Source organism: Eptatretus burgeri, chromosome 17 (genome assembly GCF_056783735.1).
Source record: "Eptatretus burgeri isolate ZD-2024b chromosome 17, Ebu_testis_v1, whole genome shotgun sequence".
NCBI lineage: Eukaryota > Metazoa > Chordata > Myxini > Myxiniformes > Myxinidae > Eptatretus > Eptatretus burgeri.
In genome coordinates, this window is record NC_140977.1 from 43852257 (window position 1) to 43868563 (window position 16307).

A 16307-nucleotide genomic window follows, 5' to 3' on the forward strand; every position below is an offset into this window, starting at 1 on the left:
GACTTCTCCGTGCCCTGCAGTTGGGCCGTCCCGTCCTTCTGGAAGGTGCACCAGGAGTGGGCAAGACAAGCTTGGTGGCTGCAATAGCTCGCAGAGCAGGCCACACACTCATTCGCATCAATCTCTCAGAACATACGGTGTGAATTTTCAGCTTGATTACAAAAGGATCATCTCAAAACCAAGTCCAGCTGCAAAATTTATTTCATATGCTGGTCAAGGATTAATTTCCAACGTGCACTCTTAATGTTCCTTCACTCCTCAGGATGTGAGTGATCTCTTTGGAGCAGACCTTCCGGTGGAAGGTGGTCGAGGTGGTGAGTTTGCCTGGAGGGATGGTCCATTGCTCGCTGCCCTCCGCGCCGGCCATTGGATCATGCTTGACGAGGTACCGTGACATTAGTGATTCTTTAGCCTGTTGGACAAGTGATTGGTGTGCTGATCTGTCATTTTGATCAATTAATTGTGAATCTCTTGTTTACTTATGAATGTGCAGTGCGTTGATTGGTGTCCTCCACCGTCAAAATGTAATGTTGATGGGTACCATGTTGGTGCATTTGGTGTTTAAAAAAAATAAGGAAAAGGCAAATCTTTTTCAATCTGGAAACTTATTTAGAAGTTAAACTAGATTATCTCAAGAACAAGATTATTATGGATTTAGCTCTGTTGACAGAGTATTCCCAGGTAAAAATGCTTCAGTTATAACTATAGTATATGAGAGTTATACTCTCATATACCATAGTTGGTAGCAGGTCCTACAACAGTAGTCTGCAGATAATTACTACAGGAAAGGAATGCTATTTTTTTTTCTTTGGGCTGTTATGATCAGCCTGAGGTCCTGGGTTTGATCCCTGGTCTGAGTGAGAGCCAAATTTTCTCACACATCCAAAACTTGATGATTTTCAATCCTGTCCATCCTCATGTAACTGTTTATCGTGCACGAGAAGGAGTAGATCTAATGACTGCAAAATTGAGTCACAATGCCCTTTTGAAAATACAAGTTTTGAGGGCACCTGAGAAACAATTTTTATCCCATAATGGCACCGACAGAGAGACAACAACAGAGGCTGCAGGTTTGCGAGAACAATTGGGTCAGGAGGATTGCGGGAGTGAAGAGGATGGATGAACTGAGGGAGGAGATTACTGGGCAGATGAGAATGACGGGGAGGTTGGTGAAATGCCGGCTGAGATGGGCTGGGCACTCGGTGCAGATGGGTGAAGGGAGAATGGCAAAGAAAGCGGATAGGTTGAGGGTGCAAGGTCAGAGGAAAAGAGGCAGGCAGTGGTTGAGATTGGAGGATTGTGTGAGGAGGGATATCTGTAAAGTGGTATGGGTGGTTTGGAGAGTGGAAAGATTTAGCTGAGGACAGAGGGAAGTGTGCAGTCGCATCATGGTTAAGGCAGGACAGAAGTGTGGTGCCATCGGACCTCACCCCTTATAAAGGGAAGAGGAGGAGGAGGAGGAGGAGGAGGAGGAGGAGGAAAAATGATTAAATGCATGTGCTGAAATTTAAGATTGTAAGTGAGGTGGAATGACATAATTTTGAAATTTCTGGTCAAGAACGCCTCAACCCTGTTAAAATTTACTGCCAATTTATTTTTCTTCTTTTTCTGGACAATGCTCAGCAGCCCACCCCAGGAGCCCAAAAAATAGTGAGGCCATTTAATATCACGAAAGGTTGGATGGTGGTACTACCCGGGGCCGGCTCGTTAAAAAAAAACCCCAAAAAATAACAATCTACCATCATTGGTTTTGATTTGTAGTTTTCATTTTCCTTAGCATGCAGCTTTCACTACTCTCAAGGCCCAATGCCCTGGAGCAGTTTGAATATAAGGCGCCAGAAGCTCACCTTACACACCACAATTTGTTGGAACGGGCTCGACATGATAAGCCAGGCAGGAGGTGTTGGCTCGAAGCTGTTTGAAATTGACCATTACGGGTGATGTGCTCATCACTCAGCCATTCCCTGGTCATCCTTAGCCCTGTTGTTCAAAACACAATTGCTTGTGAAAGAGCAACGTGGGGCAATAATTATCCCCCGCCAACCAACGAAGTTGGCGGGGGATATAGAAATGGGTTCCGTCCGTCCGTCCGTCACATTTCGTTTCCGGAGCTTAACTACAAATCCCCTCAATATATATTTACAAAATTTGGTACACATATCAAGCAAGTGGTGAACTGGTGTCTTTTGATATTTTCAAATTGATAGGTCACATGGTTTGGCAGCCATGTTGGATTGAAGAAAAATATTAAATAATGTTTTCTCTAGAATCACATAACCTAATGAAGCGAAAATTTGCAACTATCATCTTCCATCATGTCTGCATACATAGTAAAAATGATGACTTCACAAGTCGCATGGTTTGGCGGCCATCTTGGATAGAAAAACACACCTTATCCGATTAACACGAAACTTCACACACGTATTCCACCACAGGATTGGAAGCAGAATGTGAATTTATGATGTCATCAGTCACTTGGTTCGTCAGCCATCTTGGATTGAAAATTAATAAATTTTAAAAATCTTCTCCAGAACGGCTGGACAGATTGAGGCAAAATTTCACATACACTTTCCCCAACACATCCTTTCACAAGTTTGTTAATTTCTAATTGATAGGTCACATGGTAGGGTGACCATATTGAATTTACCCTAAAACTTTCAAACATCATCTTCTCCAGAACGGCTGGTCAGATCAAGGGGAAACTTCACATACATATTGCACACGCTTAGGGAATATAAGTTTGTTAATCCTCATTTACTATGGCAGGGGATATCGAAGACTTTGTCTTCAACGGATGCTAGTTTTTTTTGGTATGAGGCTATTAAGAATTATGCTCTGCACTCGCTATGTACATGTCCTAAAAACAATTTATTTAAAGGCTTTCTTCCAATGAGATAAGTGTGTGTCCTAGCTAGAGAATATACCTTTACCAGATACGATGGTGTAATGGTTAGAGGGTCTGCTCTGAGTCGGGGAAGTTTGTGATTCGGATCTTTGTCAAGCCATATCAAAGACTTTAAAACGAGTATGTGCTGCTTCCTTGCTTGACATTTAAAAGGATGGTATACACACAAACAACTAACCGTATTGTCATATCCAGGGTGTTCAGTTGATTCCCACCCTTGACCCAGTTATGGACAGGCGGTTAACACCGACCTGGACGGATGGCTGAATGATTTCCCTTGGAGGCGAACAGCCGAGTTCCCTGGAAATTATGGCGCGCGTGGGACGGGAGGCGGCGAGGACGCGGAGCAGACACAGGCATACTGGTTTATACTCGAACCCACAATGAATAGACAGACGCAAGCAATCTTAATAAATCGGGTTTAATGGAAATGAATTGAAGCGTGATGTAATAAAAATAAATCAAAGCATGAGGTAAATTAAAGCTAATCTTGAGACATCTCCACACAGACTTTAATACAGACAAGGGGAAAGATAAAATAAAAGAAAATCCCTTCATTTATTCTGGCACTTAGCTTCGGATCCAGAAGTGATCTTTTAGGAGCCTGGTGCCAAGCCACTCTCTGGGCGAGAAACGTGCGTGAGGTATTCGTGTGGCAGTATTCAACGCCAAGGCTCACCAACCGCCATGCAGCTTCTTCTCACAAACCAATAGGTCCACTCACTGCAAATAGGTGCCGCCTTTCTCCTTGACCATACGACGGGACAATTTTTGAGGCCCCGAGATAAGGCCACGAGGCACGCCCCTCTCTTCTTCTCTTTTCCTCTCCCTCTCATAAACATACAACTTCGCAACTCAGCCGAACAGTAATGGCTATTGTCTTGCTCCAGCATGCAGGCAAATTCACACAGCACAAACATGAGAATCGAGCAGCCTTCTTCGACATGTTGAGGAGAAGCCAGCGAGCGAGAGCCTTGATTTTTCCACAACGTACCTCACCAACTATCTCCTCTCTGATCATGTCCCCTTCCTCTCACGCCACACCAACCAATCATAAGCCTTGGGGCGTAGCTTGTTGGCATGAAGCCGAGAAGGCAGGGGTTCCTTGCCTGCTCGGAAATGTTCGAGTCTGTTGTTATTGTTGTTGAAAGCATGGTTCTTTTATTTCCAGTTTTGGAAATGCAAAAACATAGGAAAAGGTCACAGGAGGCTTTCACATCCTGGGAGAAATTAGCCTTAATTCCTTCCTAATTAACACAACACCGCTCCCCATGCAGTGACGCGTAACAATCTTAAGCTGACAGTTTTCCCTACTTACATTACATCAATATGTCTCCTGCTCGTTCACGGACCATGATGCACTATACAATCCTATCTTTACTCTGAAATTCCTCCATCTACCCCACAAACATAGCAGTATGTTGGCAATACCTAGTGCAGGTGTGATGGGCATAATGGCTTCCCACATTAAAGTTCCTTCTTGGGGAACTCATATTTTTATGCAAGGTATGTATTTGTGCATTTTTTTCTTGTAATCTACAAACAACCTTGGTTGTAAGTATAAGCTCAATTCCAGCTCAAATTTTAAGCATCCTCACAAATCTAATATTTCCGTTTTTTCGGGGCAATTTTATTTATTTCTCGTCCCCCGGACAGGAGTTCCCTTTTCATCCCACTGGTCCACCACAATGGAGAAATAACCCAAATAATATCTCTGAGAAATCTGAAAAAAATGAAAAACTTTTTTTGCAGAAAACTTAAGTGGGGATGTTGTCAAACCCTAAGTATACCCTGACTTTTTCGTGTCAATCACCCAAGGGTCTTGGAAGTAGTTACCGGACATGCAGACATACCTGCACTGCTCTGTTTTATATATTAGAATGTGTGTAATTACTGAAATGTATTATGAGTGCTAAAATCACAAAAATATTTGTTGGTAGATCAAGAATGAAACAAAGGGAGAAATAGAAATAGTGGGGAACACGAGCAGAAAGATGAAAAGCCAGCAAAGATGTTTTTGGGTTTTTTTTCCTTCTTTTTACAGATTTTGCTTCTCATTAGCAGAATGAGTGGATCATAAACTCCCAAGGCTGAATTTGTATGGGAGAAAATGTATACAATTATAAATATTTTTGAGCTTGAACCTTCTGTTTCAGTGGTGTGTGAACCAAGTGCCACCAGGTACATCTTGAACTTGCCCCGTTTTCCTGCAGCTGAACCTAGCTTCTCAGTCTGTGCTGGAGGGTCTGAATGCCTGCCTGGACCATCGTGGAGAAATCTTTGTTCCGGAATTGGGTACAACGTTTCATCTGCGTCGAGGCGAGACGAGGGTTTTTGGCTGCCAGAATCCCCTGCAACAAGGCGGTGGACGACGTGGTCTTCCACGCTCCTTTCTCAACCGGTTTACACAGGTCAGTAGATTTTGGGGTAGAACATCTTTTGCTCGCATGTCTTTTTATACCTACAGTGATCCCCATTTTCACATCAGGACTTGTGTACAATATTTGTCTTGTGTTTTTTTTCGAAGGTGAATGTCAAAATCATCCTGTGAATGATCTTATTGTTTGCTGTTGGGGCATGGACATCAATGCTGTTTCGAGCAGGGGCGAGTGAGCGCAGTCTAACCCGATGGTGGATTGATGTAGATGCAGATTGCATTAAAAGCACAACTTCTGAGCTCTCTCAAAATGTAGTGGTAAACGGCCTTGGGAGTGGGTTCGTTGTTGAATGCTCTTCTTTTACCTGGTTGTTTCCTGCTTCGCTCTGGGATGGTTTGGTTGCCTGCACCCTCTTCTTCGTGGGTCCTGCCTGGTCCTGCACGGTTTTGCAGTGCATGGTATTCTGTGGTACAGCTTGTGGAGCAAGTACTGGTATGTGGTGAGCGTGGTTGGGGAGGCACCCAGGGTACCACAAAGATGGACTAGAACCAAGACTAGCATCTCGTGTGTGAGCTTTATCTGGCATTTTGAGGATATTGGCATCGGCAGATGATGCTGCTGAATATGATCGATATTTAAATTAAATAATAATATAAAAACTTTCCTTCTCGTGATGCCTGGCATCTGGAGCTCCCCTTTGTGTCAATTCGGCATATTGTTGGCATATTGTTGACCTTCAGGTCAGGTGGCTATTGCGGAACGTTAGTGAGACTTTGCTGGCAGTGCTCGATATGCCGAAGAGGAAAAAGTTAGACTGTGCAGTTTATTCCTACCTTTCAAATCTAAATTTATTTCATTTCCCACGGCGAACCAAGCCATGTTCACCACGTCCACTGTTCATGCTGCAGAACCTCCGCAGACATCACACATACGGGGCCACCTCGCAGCCTTTCACACACCCACTCTCGTACAGCTAGTATTAGAACCTATGTGGGAATTAAAATGTTTGGGTTTTTTTCTTTTTTTTTTCTTTTACATTCATTTTCACCGAAACAAAATTCCAGTTTTAGCTTAAAAAATGGTGGTTTTCAGGTAAAACCGGATTTTAGGATCGTGAATTTGTGGCTGGTTACCTGCATAAATTTGCTCGACATTATCACTGTGTTGATAATTCAAATAATGTTGGCAGTTGGCCTGTATTGCACTGTGATGTGCATGTGCATGAGTGAACAAGCTCAGTTAATATTGTGTTAAATACATTTGTTAATTTAATTTCAACAAGTTCCTATAATTCTCAATTTTTTTATTATTAAATTGTTTAATCAGATGCATATATAGGTCATCGCCCCCCCCCCCCTGCTCTCCAAATATCAGTGTCGGCATCGGCCCTTGAAAAACCCATATCGGTCGACCTCTACATTATTGATGAATCAGGTCAGGTATGGGAGCATGCGCTGGAGCTGCACGTCACTGCGTCCAGTTTCCACCGGTACTCCAGGGGCCTCCGTCTGGCCATCCTCCAGGCAGATGCCTCGTCCATCCCCATCTCCTTGAAATGCCGATCAACCTGCTATAACCATGAGGCACATGGTCGGCCCATTGGCCTCCTCCACACATGAGGTATCTTCGCTGAGAGAATCTGGTGAGCTGGATCAGTGTCAGGAAAACGAGCCACATGTCCATACAGCTGCAGCTGATGCTCATGGACTCTAGAGGTAACAATTCTCATTTGAGTCGCTCTCGGGAACCGCTCATTGGACACAGTGACCAGCGATAGCCAAGGCTTCTCTGAAGAGATCTTGTACTGAAGGAGTTGAGTCTCCATCTCAGATCCTTGGCCAGAGTCCAAGTGTCACATCCGTAGAGCAAGACTGGAAGCACCAAGGACTTAAAGACTCAGCTTTCGTCGTCCTGCATTGGTACCAACTGCACCACATATCATGATCCAGTGAATCCATGATTCTCCAGGCCTGACCCAGACGTCTATCGACCTCTGGCTCACCACATGCGGAGACATTAATATCACTGCCAAAGGAAGTGATTCTCTGTGATCTCAACATCCTTGCCACAAACAGGAACAGATAAGATAACAGGATCCAAGATGTCATTGAAAACTGGATCTTAGTTTTGACCCAGGAAACCTGTACAGCAGGCCCATCCAAACTGTGGGTTTTCGCATTGCGGTTTCGCTTGATCTCAGTTGAATTATCGTGGTAAAATGTGTCAATCGTGACGTGGGTCTCTCGCTCTATCGTGGTCTGGCAAGGAGGAACACGCAACCCCACATCTCCATCTCACCTCACAGCCTCACGCTGCCCTCCATCGCACACTCGTTGATCTTGAGATATTGTGCCGCACGGACTATCTCGTGATATTGCGTGATCTAGTTTGCTTTCACATGATTTAGTTTGTTCGCTCGTCTTTTAAATTTGGGGTGTTCGTGACAGTAAGTAGTTATGACGAAGAAGAACATGGGGTTTTAGTGAAATAAGGAAAAGTGAAACATATAGTGTTGTTAAAAGCTTTTTAAGCAAGAAGCAAATTAATTCACTTATGAGGAATGTTGCTTCCACTGGGAGGTCATGAGAAAGGAAGGAATAAAGAATGAACCAAGGAAGGAAATGAGGCAGAATGAATTCAGGATTTTTTTATTTTTTTTGAGCGAAAATATTTGTTTGTTTTGAAGCGAGGAGAGGGGGATAAGATGAAGTTGAGGAGCGTGAAAGAACACGTGGGATAAAGCAGAATGTGGCACGTATCGTGAGAGGTTTTCCCTAGTCTTCACGGAGAGGTGCTTGGAATTCAAGCGTGAGATGGACTCTGTCATGGCACTTTACACTGAGGTCTATAAGGACATGCAGAACAAGGCAAAGCAGACAAAGATCATCTCCTTCATCAAGTCTGATGACCCGAAGCCAGGAATGTCGACATCATCTCAATATCATCATCTACAATTTTAAGTATTTTTCATTTTTACTAGTTTAGGCAAAAAGTCGATAAATTTTAGAGTTGGTTCCCCAAACCCTATTTTTCCCACAAGGCGTTAACTTTGTGCATCGTGGTTTTGCCCAACGTAAGAATTTTCAGGAACCTAAACCCTGCGAACGGGAGGGAGTGGATCCAACTCCTCGTTCAGTTCGTGGAGGGCCACCATAAATATATCCCACATCTCCGCAAAGATGACTGCATCATCTGCGAAATCAAGGTCATGGTGACCATCAGAGCAACCTGACCAGTTGTAAGTGTAACCACCTGCCATGATCTCACCACTATCTGGTCTCCGAACCTCAGAGAGTGCTGCAATACCAATGTTCAAATGCTGGAACTCAGGTGATAAGAGACAGGTGGTCATCCTCTCTTAGCGACAGGGCATTCCCGGCACCCACCCGAAGGGACCGCCTCAGGTTAACTCGAGGAGACCGCCGTCTTGTGGGCGACACCTCAGCACCACTCCGCCACACACGACCACAATCCGACCCAGGAAGGTTACCCCGTGTGCCCCGAAGGCTTTGTTCCAATCCCGTCATCCGGTGAGCTACCCTGCAAAGTGCAGCTGCGCAGGAGGTTTTCAGGGGGGTTTTTTTTAGTGTGTTTTGTGGAGTGGAGTGTTTTACGGTGGCCGGAGTGCAAATCCTGCCACCAACCTCCTAATAAGAAGTAACCCAACCACAGGAGGACATTTGCTGACACAGTTGGGCACCAGATATGGATGGCCGTTGGCTCACAAGGAGCTCCTCCGCCCTTTGACGGGTTTTGTTTTTAATCCTGCTGGGTGTCCATATCATACACACACCTCACCAGGAAACCTGCTGGGGGAGACGGTTTAGTCGCCGACAACCTGACCATGAAACAGGTTAGTGCAGGTTTACATGGTACCTGTTGCAAGTCACAGATCTGATCTGGCCTGACCTGACAATAATTACGATTACGGTGCGGTATGGCTTTCTCACACGCTTTCCTCACCTCATGTTACCTCACCTCTCACAGCACTGATTACAGTGCGGTCTTTATCACACACTTTTCTCACTTCATGTTATCAGCCAATTATTCAGCGGCCAATGGGGCTCGAACTAAGGACCCTGAGATCCCAAGCCAGCCACCTAAACTGCTAAGCCAACACCAGGCTTACTGTGTTGTACTCTTTGATGTAGCAATTCAAGCTGTTGAGTAGAAAGCAAGTTGTTTCACGATGTCAAAGATATTTGAGCACTTTTAGGGGTGGATCAGATTTTCTGGCCATTTCCCGATTCTTTACTTTTTATTTACGATTACTTATGTGCATTGGCTGCCAGTTATTTCTGCATTTGAGCATCTCGGCCCAAACCGCTCGAGACCTTGAGCCGAGTGGTCCAAACCACTCAAGTCCCTGGCCTTGTTTTGTTGTGGTCTTAGCATCAATGTTATTGTTTATGGCACAACACGTTTTGTTGAAAAACCTTTTCATAATTAAAATGAAGTCAGAAAACTTTTAACAACTTTGTGCTGTTTCAGTTTGCATGGGTCATCACTTGACCTCTCACCCGATGCTCATTTTGCACATTGTTGAATCTTCATATGTCTGATTAAAGAAAACGGTTTGAGTGGTTTGTTCTTCCTCTCATTATTTGTCCAATCCAGGTGTACATTGATCAGCTGAGCGCAGCAGACATGGAACTAATTTCTGCCTCCATGTATCCATCTCTCGACCCATCATTTGTGGGGAAGATTGTGGAGTTCAACAACCAGGTGACTTGTTCAGACGCCCAGCTCTCCTCCTTTTAAGTCCCATCATATCAGAGGAAGCCGTTAACAGGGCTTAAAGAAGGAATAATAATTTCTGCATGAGATGCTTCTGAAGTGATGTCAGTTGTTTCAGTATAGTGTTCAGTGTGGTATCAGTTGTCGTGGTCGTCTTTCTGTAACACGCCATAGTGGCGATGCTTGTTTAGTGGTTTCGCTGATTGTTCTGCAAATGCTTTGCTTGGCAGCTGTGTCATGCTGTGCTGGAGAAGCGATGTTGGGGTCTGCTTGGTGGCCCATGGGAGTTCAACCTCCGTGACGTTCTTCGCTGGTGTGAACTCGCCGCGGAGGAGATGGAATCCAGACCAAAGCGACTGGGTCAGCATATTGGTCTCGTCTATGCAGAGCGAATGCGCAGTTTGGAGGATCGTCGTCAGGTGCGGCCTGTACTAGTGGTCGACCGATTTTTGACCAATATAAAAAATTTCATTTGCATATTTTATTTTTATTTTTTATATAAATGATAACCTGTCCACATCCTTCGCCAATTCCTGTGGTGTGCCTCAGTTTTTTTTTTTTAATTAATATTTCATGTCCCCATTTTGTTCTCCATCACACGTGCTCGTTTTTCAAGACCTGATACAAATGCTTGTTGCTTACTTAATCTTTTTTACCATGACATTCTTCTGCAGGTGTATTCGCTTTTCGCACAAGTTTTCGGATTTGATAACGTCGAGGAACTTGTGGAGGGACCACGTGGTCCCCTTCATGTCACTCCAGAGACCCTTCAGGTAATTAATAATTTGTACAAATAAAGACTGGTGTGTGTCTGGCGTGCTTGTGTACATAATATATGGATGCCCACTTTTGAAGTTGTCGTTATTTTTCATTCATTAAGGCCTAAGTCACATTTGCTCTACGGCGGCCGTACGCCCTCTGAATTGACAGAAACGTGCAGCGGCCGCAGAGTTTCTGCGGTGGCCGTATGCCTTTTGGCTATCTTTTATAGGCCATAAGGTCACCGTGGAATTATAACGCGGAGTTATAACTTTTTCCATTTCTACGTTCACCGTAGCAATTCGACAAGCTGAAACAAAAAAATTAACCCACTCGTTACCGTCCGTCTGGCCTCACGTTCGCCTAAGGGCCCCCCTGCGGTCCCCTTGCAGGCACCTTGAGGCTACCTTACATCTGCCTTGAAAATTTTATGGCCGCCGCAGGGCCCCCTTAAAGTTACCGTGCGACATCAAATCAAAGACCATACGGCAACCCCACGTTTTCGGTCTCCACAATTTCTAAGACCTAAGGCCTAAGTTACATTTGCTCTACGGCGAGGATATGGCGGCCATACGCCCTCTGAATTGACAGAAATGTGCGGCGGCCGCAGAGTTTCTGCGGTGGTCTCGGGGTGGCCCTATGCCGTATGGCTATATTTTACAGGTCGTAAGGTCGCCGTGGAATTATAACGCGAAGTTATAACTTTTTTCATTTCTATGTTCGCCGTAGCAATTCGACAAGCAGGAACAAAAAAACTGGTAAAAAAAAAAAAGAAAAAAAACCCCACTCGTTACCGTCCGTCTGGCCGCACGTTTGCCTTGCGGCACCTTGCGTCTGCCTTGAAAATTCTATGGCCGCCGCAGGAATGCCCTAAGGTCACCGTGCGACATCAAATCAAAGACCGTATGGCACCCCCACGTTTTCGGTCTCCACGATTTATAAATATGCCGTGCGGCTACCCGAAAAATAAAAACATATGTGACTGCTACATTGTGTGACCGTGGAAATACTGCGGCCGCCGTATAATTGCTCGTGGCTGTAGATTTTGGAGACCCCACGGCCGCTGTGGCAAATGTGACTTAGGCCTAAATACGACCTGCAGCTCCCCGAAAAATATAAGCAAATGTTACTGCTACATTGTGTGACCGTGGAAATACTGCGGCCGCCGTATAATTGCTAGTGGCCGTAGATTTTGGAGACCCCACGGCCGCTGTGGCAAATGTGACTTAGGCCTAAATACGACCTGCAGCTCCCCGAAAAATAAAAGCAAATGTTACTGCTACATTGTGTGACCGTGGAAATACTGCGGCCGCCGTATAATTGCTAGTGGCCGTAGATTTTGGAGACCCCACGGCCGCTGTGGCAAATGTGACTTAGGCCTAAATACGACCTGCAGCTCCCCGAAAAATAAAAGCAAATGTTACTGCTACATTGTGTGACCGTGGAAATACTGCGGCCGCCGTATAATTGCTAGTGGCTGTAGATTTTGAAGACCCCATGGCCGCCGTGGCAAATGTGACTTAGGTCTAATTTACCCCACCATTTTGCTCGTTGCCCTTTTCCAACTTTGTCTTTCATGCTACTTCAGCCTTCTTGTAGACAGTCACGAGAGGGTCTACACAATTTGCCCCATTTTAGTATCCCCCCTGCACGCTCCAGATTCCCACCAGCATACTTGTGTCTCGTCTCCATCAGCAGGTTTGAGCCTTTCGACCCAGTTGCGTCTCCATTTATCGTAATTTGCAAATCGAACTCGGCCCGATCGTGAAACTCCAGCCCCAGGTTGAGCCTTTTGGCTCTGGCCCGGTATGCATAACATCGCCATTGATATTAGTCCTATACGTCATGCCGATGACCAACAATCGTCTTCACGTACCTCAAGCACGTCTCGCTTGGCTTATGTCCTTCATTTTGTCTTCCGTTCCTTGTCATCTACTCCATCTACAAATTATACCATAAAAATGTAAATGAGCAAGAACAAGAATAGGATGATGCATCTGTGTGAGTAATGTCCAATCTCTTACCCATATTCAAAAGGTATGTATGCAGATATGCAACGAGATGTTTGCAGGTGTCCAATAAACGCTGAGGTTGAACATTTTTATCCTTTGTGGTGAAGAATTTGTGGGGATTGTGGTTCTAACATTGATGAAGAATAAACTGAAAGATTGAATTAATGGAATGTGGATAAAGCACAGGCATGATGGGCCAAATGGCCTCCACACCCATTCGTAACCACGTAAAACGTGCAGCTGCATATATCGCACCCACCAAAATTGCGTGATGGCTTTGCCTTGGTGTTTAAGCTGCTAAACAGAGGCTTAAATGAGGCCGGTACCGTCACAACCAGGTCCTTTTCCAAACTGCTCAAACTTGCTCATGAGTCAAGGCATTGAAGTGCAGGGGGTCCCCGCTTTAAGTCGTCCTGCTGTTCATCGTTTCACATATCCATCATCATTTTATTTTGGATCGCTCTCTGTCGAATAGTTTCACACTTGCATCGTTTTCCGACTGAAGCTGAGGGGATCGACGTAACCTCCACGCAGTGAGAGAATGGCCTCTGGCTGAATGCCGAGTTATCCAAAGTGAAATGAAATACGAATGGTGAACGACCAGCCGATATTGCTCGCTATCTTGTTTTGCCGTCGCCGACTGTTCAAACTATTTTAAAGAACGTCGACGAGGGCCGTGCAGACGGCACAGCATGACGCACAGCATGCAAGACATGCCATTTGGGTAATGTGGCCCATGCTGCAGGCATAGCTGAAGTAGGCCTGGTGACCGCAGAATCTTCTTGAGTTCCTAAGGTCCCAAGGTCCCGTGTGGACACCGCAGGGTTTGAGGCACGAGTGCGTATGCTGGCGCAAAGACTGGAGCATTGATCCGTGGGGGAAACCACATGGCCCAGTGGGAAGGATGATTTAGAAGGTGATTGATTAATGCAGGCAGCTTGACAGACAATTAGAGATTTTCAAATTGAAAGGCTACTAAATTCTCATTACGAGCAGAGTACCTGCCCTATGGGCGATTTTGTTCCAAGCATGCAACACGTTCTTCTGATGCATACCTTTACTTGGGCAGTGTATAAGCAATGAAATAACTGGGTTACATGCATGAACAAAAACATACCTCCTGCTTATAATGAAAAACACCGAACTGCACTGGAAAACGTGAGGATGGGAATACTGTACTATAAATGGGGGAGACTTGTAATACCCTCCCCCACTTGGAGGCGACGCTACACTCGACACATTTATATCTAGAATTTACATCACCCCCTTTGTCCCTCCCCCCCCCCCCAATACCACCGGCAAAGATTTAAAAAATACCCCAATACATTAATTGTAAAGAGCAAAGTGGATCCTTTGCGGTACGCATGCCAATGTTCCATTCAAAACTGCGCGCCAATTTCCAAATGCCATTTCCGCTCACCAAATTATACCACGCTCATCACAACCGCTTCAGATGACCACTAAAAATCCTCGAATCAACCCATGCTTACATTCTTTATTACAAATGCGACCATTATTGACAACTTGGTTACAAGGAACTTCCGCCTCTTCACCACAATGCTACAACATACTCCGACCTCACTACAAATGCCACAACATATTTCTACTTCTTTACAACCGCAGCAACTGCCACATATTCATCAAACACTCAACACAGCTTCGAGGGATGCTGAGACAAAGGTCGGGTTATTTTGGAGCATAACTCGAAGCGTGATTAGAGCTTGTTTAAGGACCTACGGGTAGAGCAGGGATTTCCATAAAATCCCATATTTGAATAAAGGTCAGCGCACGTTTGGGTCCAGAGAGCGCCTCCAAAAACCATAGCCCCATGTGAAAGTCGGAGCACTGAAGCGTGGCCATGTTAGCAAGCGACTGAGCCACATTTTGTCTTTGGGGCCTGGCAGGGCATGGCTACAACTGCTATGGACCAATAGGGAAGCTCAATTTCACTAAGAGCCAATTTTAATCTGATTTTTGGCTCACAAAACGAGCGAATGTGGCTCATTTCAGAGACTATCACCGGGGACAGAGCTGGAGATAATCGCCTTCGATGGAACTTGCCGAGGAGAAGAACTCGACAGACCTCAGCAAACATCGGACCTTGCCGGGAAGACGGGCGTCTCAAGGAGGACAAACGGCAGCACTGAGCGAGGGGCGCCGTGAGTCAGCGTGACACTGTGTGGGATCACGAGTTACTGCTGTGAACTGGAGCTACTTTCATTTCAACGTCGCTCATTTTAGGCTGCGTTCCACAGCGACACTTACACATACAGATAATTACACAATTTACGATGGGATCTTTTCTCGCCCATCATACTTCTGCAATCTATTCTCGTCTATTGTGGATGCAAAAGTGCAATCAACAAGTGCAAGCCTGACCAACTTATTTTCAGAGCAAAACCAAGAGTGAACCAAACTGACTTGCACCTCACATTCTTCCTCCTACACTACACCGCACCCCACAATGCATTACACTCGCACCTCTCAAACACACACCCCTAAACACCCTCAGTATTTATCCCTCCTTCCCCTTCCTATGTGTTTTGGGTTGTGCAGGGCTGCTGACCGCACCAGGAATTGAGAGGACATTAATCCTCAACTGCTTCCATCTCACTGGGCTATCTCGACTTTTTGTTGCGCGTGTGTGTGCGCGTGCGTGCGTGCATGATTGTGATGGTGCCTGTCGCAGCATAAGTTTGGACTCCATAAGATATATTCGGGATAACTCTGCACTGTGTCTTATTTTGTAAATATTTATTTGCCTTTTGCCGCACCCCACAAATTCCTTGCTTTCCCTACTTTACATTTGCAATAAATCCCATACTGTGCCACATAACTTTCCTCACTCCTTGTTCAATAAATGTGCCTGTTAGACATGAACCCAGCTCGTTTTTTTTTGTCTTTTCCTCCATTGGTCTAACACGGCCTGTGCCCTAGCTTAGCCAGGACGTTATTCCCCAAGAATCTGTTAAATAGCTGGTACGTACTTGGCAGCTCCGCTCGGCTGCACCTGATCCAGAAAGTAACCTAAATAATGCAAGTACGTACCGTGGGTGCAATTCCCCGATAAGGAGATCACGTGCTCTTATGTAATCAGTTGTCAGATGGAGCACCCTAGGTCATGTGGTCAAGTTATTGGTGTTCGCGGTCAATTAGTGACCCACCGTGACGCAATGTTATTTGGGTGTGACGGCACACAATTCCCAGTGAGCCTGGAGAGGAACATGAGACAGCCCCTCCCTCGTGGTTCCCCCACAACGCCGGGTCCACCATACTATGTTGCAACTCTGAATGTAATCGGTCCATAACTGTACGAGTATTGACGTATTGTGACAAACAAACACACACAAACACCGATCCATGAATTATAGTGAGCATAAAACAGTTAAACGTTATGGGAAATAAGGTAAAAAGGTGTTTGGGTTTTTTAATTTCTCATTTATTGTGTTTTTTTCCTGTTTTGTGTTTTTCATCCGTATTTTTTGATTGCTCGGCTTGTTAATTGGTGTTGTATAA

General features: G+C 45.2%; 1 protein-coding gene across 4 annotated transcripts in view; it reads left to right on the forward strand.

Annotated features, from left to right (window-relative positions):
- MDN1 (midasin AAA ATPase 1) overlaps nucleotides 1–16307 on the forward strand; it is a 134467-nt gene that overhangs the window by 38739 nt on the left and 79421 nt on the right. For all 4 annotated transcript variants that reach the window (XM_085862458.1, XM_085862461.1, XM_085862460.1 and 1 more), the window contains exons 21-26: nucleotides 1–137; nucleotides 263–385; nucleotides 5119–5316; nucleotides 9901–10008; nucleotides 10251–10439; nucleotides 10695–10793. The exon at nucleotides 1–137 is cut by the window's left edge and continues 72 nt beyond it. In XM_085862458.1, coding sequence (XP_085718584.1) covers nucleotides 1–137; nucleotides 263–385; nucleotides 5119–5316; nucleotides 9901–10008; nucleotides 10251–10439; nucleotides 10695–10793 — 854 coding nt within the window. The remainder of the gene's footprint in view (nucleotides 138–262; nucleotides 386–5118; nucleotides 5317–9900; nucleotides 10009–10250; nucleotides 10440–10694; nucleotides 10794–16307) is intronic.